The 10,133-nt window shown below is 51.2% G+C and overlaps 1 protein-coding gene across 3 annotated transcripts; it reads left to right on the forward strand.

Moving 5' to 3' along the window:
* The first annotated feature begins 35 nt into the window (after positions 1-35).
* On the forward strand, positions 36-9,718 carry KLHDC2 (kelch domain containing 2). 3 transcript variants are annotated; one of them, XM_053946563.1, is made up of 14 exons: positions 36-119; positions 1,529-1,695; positions 2,447-2,526; positions 3,347-3,464; positions 4,450-4,565; positions 5,700-5,781; positions 5,883-5,966; positions 6,858-6,938; positions 7,053-7,111; positions 7,281-7,390; positions 7,822-7,894; positions 8,556-8,643; positions 8,969-9,021; positions 9,456-9,718. In XM_053946563.1, exons 2-14 carry the CDS (start codon positions 1,540-1,542, stop codon positions 9,577-9,579), a joined length of 1,224 nt encoding a protein of 407 aa, XP_053802538.1. In that variant the 5' UTR covers positions 36-119; positions 1,529-1,539; the 3' UTR covers positions 9,580-9,718. The 3 variants fall into 3 exon arrangements, with proteins under 3 accessions (XP_053802538.1, XP_053802537.1, XP_053802539.1); XM_053946562.1 differs by lacking the exon at positions 36-119 and adding an exon at positions 210-318; XM_053946564.1 differs by lacking the exon at positions 36-119 and adding an exon at positions 338-405.
* Positions 9,719-10,133: the final 415 nt, after the last annotated feature.

Genomic DNA, 10,133 nt, shown 5'->3' on the forward strand with positions numbered 1-10,133 from the left:
TGCCCGGAGCCTGCGCGCTGCCGCCGGAAGGTGCCGCCCGCCCGGCGGATGTTGCGGCGCGGCCGCGGCTGAGGGAAGGAAGGAGGGAGGGACGGCGGAGCGGCAGCGCCGGGGCCGCGGTAGGAGCGGGACGGGGCCCGGGGGGCTCCGGGGGCTCGGAGGGACGCGGGGCGGGCTCGGGCTCTCGGGCCGGTAACGGCGGCGGGCAGCGCTCGGGCGGCCGCGATGTCGCGACAGTTGAGCGCGTCGTGAGGGGCCCGCCCTGCGCTCGGGCATGTCGCGACAGGAGGGAGGTGTCGTGAGGAGCCCCCGGCTGCGGTGTGTGAGGGCGGTGGGCAGAGCCGCAGGGCTGCGGGGAGCTGAGGGGGAAATGGCTGAAGGGACACGGCCCAGCGTGTCTGAGGGGTAAAATGAATAATAGAACGCTGTACATATCTATTATGGATAAAAATTATATCGGTGTCATTTCTCCGAGGCGGTGAAGACACCGCTAGCTCGAAGCAGCAGGTTTCACGGGGCTGTGGGCAAGGCTTGCTAATCTAAATTAGGAATCGTAATTAAAGCTCACAGATAACCCCCTGAAGGTGGTGCAGCGTCTCCGTGGCGGGAGTGATTAAAATTAAACAGCAAAAACCCCTCAGGAGCGGTGTATGGGAATAGCAGAATATCCAGCCCTGGAGTGCAGGGTGTGATTGTCCCACTGAGGTCCTTTTCCCTGGCTTTGGGTGCACAGATTTGGGCTTTTTTGGCTTCCCCGAGCTTTGGATCTGTGCTTTCCCAGCACAGGCTGGGGTTTGGCGTTCTGCATGGGTTTGGAGCAGGGACATTGGTTCCGTGGGATTTTTTGTGGGATGGGTGACATTGTCCTGCACTGAGCTGCTGTGGAAGGTTTGGGTGGGGGACACTGAAAAGCTCCAGGATTTGCTGCCGTTGTTGTCAAAGCTGTCAAATTTATTCCGCCTTGGATTGTTTTGGGTTTTTTTTTTTTTTGACATTGTGGAATGGTGTGGGTTGGAAGGGACCTTAATGCTCATCTTATCCATGGGCAGAAACACCTTCCACTATCCCAGGCTGCTCCATCCTGGCCTTGGATACTTCCAGGGATCCAGGGGCAGCCACAGCTTGTCTGGGCAAATCAACCAAAGTATTTACAGATAAGATTTTAAATATTTTTAAGAACGGACACTTTGAGTCACATTGGCAACTGTAACCATTTTACAAACCGTGCACCGCTGAGGAGTCCCCACCTGGAGCGGTTTTTACTCCAGCCGTGTGTGGTTTATCCTGGATTTTCCAAGCCCCACACTGTGTCAGGGGAGGGTTGGGATCTCAGGGAAAGGTTCCACTATTCCAGAGGGTGCTGAGCACTGCCCAGGCTCCCCAGGGAATGGATGGTGACATCCCCGAGGCTGCCAGAGCTCCAGGAGCGTTTGGACAGCGCTGCCAGCGATGCCCGGGGTGGGATGGCAGGGCCAGGAGCTGCCCTGGCTGATCCAGCTGAGGGAATTCCGTGTCGCTGTGCCCGCAGCACGTCCCGAGATGGCCGATGAGAACGAGGAGCTGCCGGCGGACGAGGAGCTGCCGGCGCCGGCCGAGGAGGGCTTTGAGCAGCTGGAGAACGACAGCCCCGCGGAGCGCAGCGGGCACGTGGCCGTCACCGACGGGCGCTGCATGTACGTCTGGGGAGGATACAAGGTACAGCTCCCCTGCACCAGCCTGGGAATTGTGTCCCGTCCACCCGGGCGCGACTCTGGGGAATTATTCCTCCCCCGGAACGCGGCAGCTCCGGCGAGCAATTTGTAACGCGGCCTTCAGGGGTGTTTTGCAACGCTGGGATAAATCACGGGTGTCAAAGCTTGGCAGGTAACACGGATTTTTGGGGTGTCGTTCGCCTTTGGCAAGAGGTGAAGGGAGTATTGTCTGATTGGAATTGTGCACCCTGGGAGTGGTGATTTTATTTGCACAACTGTGGCTTTGGACGGTAATTTGTAATTCGTGATTACATTTTGTAATTGTAATTTTGGGTGGCAGTAATTTTCGGGGTGGTAAGGATCCCAAGCTTGCTGTTGACACACTGAGGGGTGCGTGTGCTGCAGCACCACAAAACTGGTGAATTGTCAGTGAACTCAGTAATGGGGGAATGAAAAAGGAGCTTTTGGCTCATTTCTGCTCCCAGGCTCAGGCTATAAAACAGAGATTTAACTTCCATTTGCCCCTGTCTGGCTCTGCTGGGAGCTGATTGTCCCCAGCAGGTGCTAAACTAGGCTGATTGCTGCTCCCCATGCAGGTGGGAGGCACAGGAGTGTGGGAAGTACAGGCACTGCTCCTGCTTTGATCTGTGCTGCGATTAGGTCCCAGAGGGGGTGCAGACATTCCCAGGAGTCTGTAACTCCACGTGTCAAACGTCCTTCTAACCCTGCTTTTCCTTCTCTGGCCTGTCCTGCAGAACGCCCAGGTGCGGGGGTTTTATGACTTCTACCTGCCTAGGGATGAAATATGGATCTACAACATGGAAACTGGAAGATGGTACAGTAAACCATTAATCTGGGGAGAAAATCTGATAAATCCTTGAATTGGTGTGGAAAGGGACTGAGCACTGAGAGAATTCCATGATCTCTTTGTTCCCACCTATCAAACTGTTGCAAAAGTGTGTCAAATATTTCAGGTTTGGTGGGTTTTTTTTCTGTGAAAGCATCCAGTATGTTTTTCCAGGATGAAGTAGGAGAGGCAGCTGGGACAGGCAGCCTGGATAGGAGCGTGTGACCACCAGTGTGAGGTGTTTTGGGGTTCCTGGGATAGGATAGAGCAGCTGGAAATTGTGTTTGTACCACTTTTGATGCCGGTGGTGGTCAGGGAATCCCTGTTGGGTTCTTGACCTTTTCAGGAGCTGTTCTTAAAGGTTGATGCAGCCAAAGAAGCTGCTCAGTGCTTTGCAGGAAGTGGGATTTCAGTCATGTTCCCAGCCCTCCCTGGGGTCAGGGACAGCCTGGGGCAGGGGCTGGAATTTCCTCCTTGTGGTTATGATGTTTACAAACAGGAAAAATCCAGGAGCAAAGTGGAAACCTGCAGTTTACACAGGTGAATCCTCTTTGCCTGAGGATTCTGAGCATTCCAAACTCCTGAGCTGGGCAGATGGGATTCCTACCCCCCAAAAACCCATGTATTAACCAAATTACCTTTTCCCCACCCCTCCATCATAACAGAGTCGTTTTGTGAATTGTTACATCTGAAAAGGTGGGAAGAACAGACTTGAATGTCCACAGTGAACTGTAGCAATCAAAACCCTCCAAGTAAACCCCTCCCGGTTCACTGGGAGCAGGTGAAATATCCCACCCTGGTTTTGCAGGAAGAAGAGCAAGACTGAGGGAGATGTTCCCCCCTCCATGTCTGGCAGCTGTGCTGTGTGTGTGGACAGAGTGGTTTATCTCTTCGGGGGGCACCACGCCCAGGGCAACACCAACAAGGTCAGGAATTCCCTTCTCCCACCCTTTCCCATGGGGGTTGTGCCCTGGGAGCTTCACAGCACTGCAGGAACACCCCGAGCTGGCATCGGTTCTGTCCTTGTGCAATTCCCCTCAGCAGCTGGATGGTGTCCCTGCCTCTGAGTTTGCTGATTTTAAAAGATGGGAGTTGCCAGAGTTGCCTGAATAATATCAGGAGCTGATCTGCAACTGGTCTGGGGTGGCTTGAAGTGTTTCTGTTCCCTGGAGTCTGTGGCAATCCCAGAATCCCAAAATCATTTAGGTTGGAAAAGTCCTCCGAGATGACTGATCACCACCCCTTCAGCTAGAATTAATTCATGATATTTTCTGATAGTCTGGCAATGTGGTTTAAATTAAATCATTTTTGTCTATAGAAATATGGAGTTTATATATTTAAATATGAGATCATTTATTTATTATGTAAATGTAAACGAGAAGGAGTTGGAAGGCATTTTTGCAGACAGTTTGAAACAAACCTCATTTGTAAGGTGTGATTTCTTCCCTTCCTGCTGTGGCATTCTTACATTTCAGTTCTTGTAAGTGTAGCAGCTGGTTCTCTTCCTGTACAATTATATAAATGCACAGAAGGTGTAATACTGTAAAAAATGTCACTTGCTAAACTTTTGAACCATTTTTTAGTTTTTAAGACAATTGTGCTCTGTACACACCTTCATTGTATCCCACAACAGCTTTTGGATGCTGAAACTCAGTGTTAGCATGAGTTTCATAACCCTGTTGGTGGTGTAAAAGGTGTTTGAATCTGCAAAAAGGTCACAAAAAGGTTTTGATTTGTGATTCCATCTTTTGTTGCAAATATTTTCAGTGCTCTACTTTTCAGCTAGGAAAAGAACTTTTCATTTATTACTATTTCTATACCAACACATGTTCATTTAAAGTCGTTATTTTAACAGCAGACTTAAGCTTTAAGCTGATGATGTGAGTTTAAAAAATCTCTTTATTTTCCCAGTTCTACATGTTGAATGCCAGATCCACGGACAAAGTGCTGCAGTGGGTGAGAGTGGAGTGCCAGGGGGTGCCCCCCTCGTCCAAGGACAAGCTGGGGGTGTGGGTGCACAAGAACAGGTGAGGCCCCAGCGAGGGCTCTGCTCTCTCTTGGCTTCTCCCTCCTCCTCCTCCTCCTCTTCCTCCTCCCTGCAGTCACTGTGAGGCTGGCTGGGAATGTTCCCCTGGAGAGGAGAAGCTCCAGGGAGAGCTCAGAGCCCCTTGCAGGGCCTGGAGGGGCTCCAGGAGAGCTGGAGAGGGACTGGGGACAAGGGATGGAGGGACAGGAGCCAGGGAATGGCTCCCAGTGCCAGAGGGCAGGGATGGATGGGAGATTGGGAATTGGGAATTCCTGGCTGGGCTGGAATTGCCAGAGCAGCTGTGGCTGCCCCTGGATCCCTGGCAGTGCCCAAGGCCAGGTTGGATGGGATTGGAGCAGCCTGGGACAGTGGGAGGTGTCCCTGCCATGGCAGGGGTGGCACTGGATGGGATTTAATGTCCCTTCCCACCCAAACCATTCTGGGATTTTGGAGTTTAACTCTTGTGCTGCCTTGGCCACTCCATGGGGAGAGCTCCCAGTTAGGAGATGTGCTGTGGGGTTTGCTGCAGAGACTCAGGAAAGGTGGGGAAACCCTTGTGTGTCCCTTCCAGCTGGGGATACTCCGTGGTTCTGTGGAATTGCCCACAGTGCTGCTTTTTCAGCTCCTTGATGTGGGGAGTGAGCTCCTCATTAGCACAGCTGATAGGATCAGGTTAGATGTGAATCTGTGCAGGGCTGCAGTTGTGGGTGGTTAATTAGGTGCTGCAGGTTGTTTTCTGTCACTCCAGAATCCTGTAGGAATTTTTGGCAAAGCCATGCCAGTTCCTAACACAGGCTAAACCCCAGAGGTAAAACTGGGAGGTAATTCCCATTTAAACTCCAGGAAAACAACATGGCAAAGGCCAAAGTGCAGTGACCAGGCTGCACACCCTGACAGCTCCAGAGATCTGGAAGTGGAGCAAAGCTTGGGAGCCTGAGGCTGGGAACAGCTCCAGAGGGATTCAGTGTGGGTGGGAGGGTCAGTGAGGCAACAAACAGAGCCCTCACCTGGAAAACCAAAGGAGCTTCCCTGGTTTTCTGAGCACAGACTATATATTTATATATTTATATTTATATATTTATAATAACAGATGTGACAGAATTTCTCACAGCTCTTGCTCCATGTTCCCCTCCAGGCTGATATTTTTTGGAGGCTATGGCTATTTTCCTGAAGGGAAACAACGTGGAACATTTGAATTTGATGAAACTTCTTTTTGGGTAAGTAACCCTGCAAGCCATTTCTGTTTCAACTTTTAATATTTAATCAGTGCTTGTTAAAACTTGTTACTTCTTTATGGTTTTTTTTTTGGTTTTTTAAGAATTCAGGTCTTCCTAGAGGGTGGAATGACCACGTGCACATTCTGGACCTTGAAACTTTCACTTGGAGCCAGCCCATAACTACGGTAATGAATGGTTTGCTGTCAGTTAATTAAGTCACAGCTCAGTAATGTTATTTAGGAGTGCTCTTGGAGCCATTTCCACTGAATTTAAACCATTCATTTAGACAGATCCACTCTGCAGAAAGAGGAAATTTGCCTTTTCTTTTGATCTGTCTCCGTCCATTTTTCCCTGTCGCTTGTTGCTGATGCTGCAGCTGCGTTGTGCTCAGGGCAGGGGAATGTGGGGTTTGCTGTCACCCTCAGTGCCAGGGGATGGTTGGTTCCTGTCTCTGGGGGGCTGAATTGTGGTCAGGAGACAACACTGCTAACTGCAAATAAACACATTGGGAGTGTTCTGGAACAGGGAAATGGGCTGGTGTTGCCACAGAGTTGGAGGAAGTGAAATACGAGACAAGGAGCTCCAGATTGCCAAAGAATTGCTCTGATTACTTCATAAGGGTTTCAGGTGGTTCAGAAACTCAAGAAAAATGGTGTTTAATGGAATCCCACAATGGTTTGGGTAGGAAGGGACCTTAAAACTCATCCAGTTCCACCCCTGCCATGGGCAGGGACACCTTCCACTATCCCAGGCTGCTCCAAACTGTCCAGCCTAGCCTTGGACACTTCCATGATTTATGGATTTAAGGATTTATTATGTCACTGTCTCATTTACAGTCTGTCTTCTGTGGCTGAACCCTGTGCTAAAAGCAAAATTTATACACTTCAAGAGGGAAAAATAAAGCCCATGTTTAATGAGTTCTCTGATCTTCCATCCATCAGAAAACCAAGCCTGCACACAGGATGATTTACTGGCTGCGTTTTTTCACTCTGATCCTTGCTGGCCTTAAATCTGAGTTGAGCTGAGCCTCTCTTGTCCTCTGGTGACTGATCTGTGCTGTCCCTGTCCCTTCCCAGGGGAAGACCCCGTCCCCTCGAGCCGCTCACGCCTGTGCCACCGTTGGGAACAGGGGCTACGTGTTTGGAGGCAGATACAGGGTGAGCCCAGCCCCGCTCCCCCTGTGCTTATGGGATGGAATTCCATCCCAGGGCCTCCCCACCCTCCCAGCCAGACCTCAGCAGGAGATTTGAACACGCTCTGCTCTCTTGTAGGAGTCCAGAATGAACGACTTCTACTACCTGAACCTGGACACCTGGGAGTGGAACGAAATGTGGGTGCTCAGGCTCGATCCACTTGAAATTCTTTGTGTCTAAAGAAATTAAAAGTGTCCTTAAGTCACTGCAGTATCCTGCAGATAGCTGAAAAATAATCAGGGCAGGAAAGGGAGAGGGATTTTGCTGTCCCTGATGGTGATTTGGGGTGTTTTTATTGCAATCCAGACTCACCCAAGGCATCTGCCCCGTCGGCCGATCGTGGCATTCCTTAACGCCGATTTCCTCGGATCACCTCTTCCTCTTTGGAGGCTTCACCACGGACAAGCAGCCCCTGAGTAAGTAATTCCAAAGGGATTTGGTGGTGGCTTTGTGCTCTGGAACAGCTGTGCACAGGAGCTGGAATGATTGCCTTGAATTCCTTCGAAATTCCTCTTGTGTGCTCCAACTCCTCCTTCCACAGAGCAGGAGTTGCTGAGGGTGTGGAGACACAAGAACTTCCAGCAATTGATCTGCTCTAAAAATGTGTCTAAAAGTGCAAATTGAAATTGGTGACAGCTTTACAATTCTCCACCTTCACCCCCATAAATCTCTGTTACATTAAACACCTGTTGTCAAACAGGAGCCAGTGTTTTATAAGGTTTTTCCTAAAATATTTGATTTATTTAAGAACAGAAATGGGACGTGCTACACCAGAGTATTTGCATATTGCAACAACTTACAGAACTGACAGAATCCTGTTTTTATCTGGGATTTTGCTTGTTTTCAGGTGATGCCTGGATTTATTGTATCAGCAAGAACGAGTGGGTACAGTTTGAGCATAACTACTCTGAAAAACCAAGGTATGGCAGACAATTCCCTGGAAATTTGGTACAGAAGGGGTGTGGAAGCACCTGGTGTGGTGGCTGTCAGAGAGAGGACCCTGGTTCCTCCTCACAGCTCTCCTTTTCCACGAGCTGCAGGTTGTTGTGTGCTCCCAGAGTTCCAGGGCAGGCAGCCTGTGAAACAGCAGGAAGCACTGGATTTAGGGTTTGATCTCGGGATTTAGGGTTTGATCTCAGGATTTAGGGTTTGATCTCGGGATTTAGGGTTTGATCTCAGGATTTAGGGTTTGATCTGACTGCAGAGGGCTCTGAGCTGCACGTGCCAGCAGCAGAGCTAAGTGGAACCAGTGTTTTTGCTGTGCCACCACCCAGGCACGGGCTGCTGTCACCAAGGTCCTGCCAGAGGCTCGTCCTGTGCACACCCAGGGCTGGTCTTGGCTTCCTGCTGAGGAAGTAGGAGTTGGTGACCTGCAAATTAAAGCCCCACAACCTCTGTGATGCACGAGTGCGGCATGGAAAACACGAGACTTCCTCCCTCTGGTTGGGGAAGTGACCTGAGCCAGGTTAAGGAGTTAAAGCACTGATGCTTCCTGGTTTTCTCCCTTTGGCCTGGCTGGGATGGAGGGATCTTCCCAGAGCTGGGGTTTTGTGTTAATGCAGTGCTGCTCTCTGTTCCCAGGCTGTGGCACACGGCCTGTGCCAGCGAGGAGGGCGAGGTGATCATCTTTGGGGGCTGTGCCAACAACCTTCTGGCCCATTCCAAAGCTGTGAGTTGGTTTTGAGCTTCCCCTTCCCGTGGGATCTGCAGTGCTGGACTGATCTCGTGGGGATCACAAAGGACAAAGCCTGAGGGGGAAATGCTTTGCTCCTGTCCAAAGTCCCCCAGTGCAGATGCCTCAAGGCTTGGAAACCTGAAGGCTTCCTCCTTCCCCTGCCCAGGGCAGGTTGGAACAGGATGAGCTTTAAGCTCCTTCCAACCCAAGCCGTTCTGGGATTCCCTGCTTCCATGGTTGTGTGAGCCTGAGCTGCTCTGGCTCCTGCTGAGAGCCCACAGAACCAATTCTCCCTCTCTGTCTCTCTGCCGCCCTCCAGGCTCACAGTAACGAAATCCTGGTGTTCTCCCTCCAGCCGAGATCTCTCGTAAGGTAAGAGAGCAAGACTTCAGCATGGAACTGTCGTGTCCCAGCTTAGCTGGCAGGAGGAAATTCCAGGGAGGGTGGGGAGGCCCCTGCATGGCTGCGGCTGCCCCTGGATCCCTGGAAGTGTCCAAGGCCAGGTTGGACAGGCCTTGGAGCACTCTGGGATGGTGGAAGGTGTCCCTGCCCATAGGAAAAGCGTGGAATGGGATGGGATTTAAGATCCTTCCAACCCAAACCATTCTGGGATTCTAAGACAAGTGGGGCAGAGTTACCATTAGACCTGTTCGTGTTCCTGAAATACTGGAAAACATTTCTGCCTCTACCAAACGCTGCCAGAGCAGCCGCCAGGGCTGAGGCTGGAGGACTCCCCTCACTCAGCACCTTGGGCACAAGCTCCCAGCGCAGCCTCCTCCGTGCTGACAGCAGCCCTGTGTTCCCAGGCTGTGCCTCGAGGCCGTGATTTGCTTCAAGGAGATGCTGGCCAGCTCGTGGCACTGCCTGCCCAAGCACCTGCTGCACAGCGTGAACCAGCGCTTCGGCAGCAACAACACCTCGGGCTCCTGAGCCCGGCCCCCGCACCCTTCAGGTGTGTGCTGAACCCTCTGTGTGTAGGTAGTTGCTTCTCGCCCTCCCGTGCATGTGAATGGCCTAGAGAGAACCTATTTTTGTGTGAGATGTTCCAATAAATGTATTTAATGCCAGAGGAGACGAGCCTGAGCTTAAGCTGTAACCAGGTGTTGGGTTGTGCACCCCGAGGGGGTGAGGCCGACCCCAGAGCGGGGGGGGATGTCCATGGGGACAGGAGCTGGGAATGCTGAGCACACCACGGCTCTGGAGCGTTGCTTTAGTGGTGTTTAGTCCACAGCTTCACGTTTTGCCACAGATGCTTAAGGTCAGAGAAGCAGGATCTGGAAGTTAGGAGCAGGATCTGGAAGTTGTCCCATTGTTGGTTGATAAACTGTCGTAAACCTTGAGACGTTAAAGCACCACTAATTTCTGCTTGGCTGTAGTTCGGGTTTGTTTGGTTTTTTTTAATTTTTATGTTGTGGAACTTCAATTGTGAACCTTAGGTAGCAGATATTCTGCCCTGCAAGTGTAACTGAGAGTGTTTGTGCCTC

This window comes from Vidua chalybeata, chromosome 6, assembly GCF_026979565.1.
Source record: "Vidua chalybeata isolate OUT-0048 chromosome 6, bVidCha1 merged haplotype, whole genome shotgun sequence".
Lineage (NCBI taxonomy): Eukaryota > Metazoa > Chordata > Aves > Passeriformes > Viduidae > Vidua > Vidua chalybeata.

What these genes read in the sequence shown, in the direction of transcription:
- KLHDC2 (XM_053946563.1), top strand. Translation starts at nt 1,540, where the DNA reads ATGGCCGATGAGAACGAGGAGCTGCCGGCGGACGAGGAGCTGCCGGCG. An exon ending in CCCAGGGCAACACCAACAAG is followed by an intron (nt 3,465 to 4,449) that starts GTCAGGAATTCC and finishes TTATTTTCCCAG; the next exon opens with TTCTACATGTTGAATGCCAG. An exon ending in TTCTGGCCCATTCCAAAGCT is followed by an intron (nt 8,644 to 8,968) that starts GTGAGTTGGTTT and finishes GCCGCCCTCCAG; the next exon opens with GCTCACAGTAACGAAATCCT.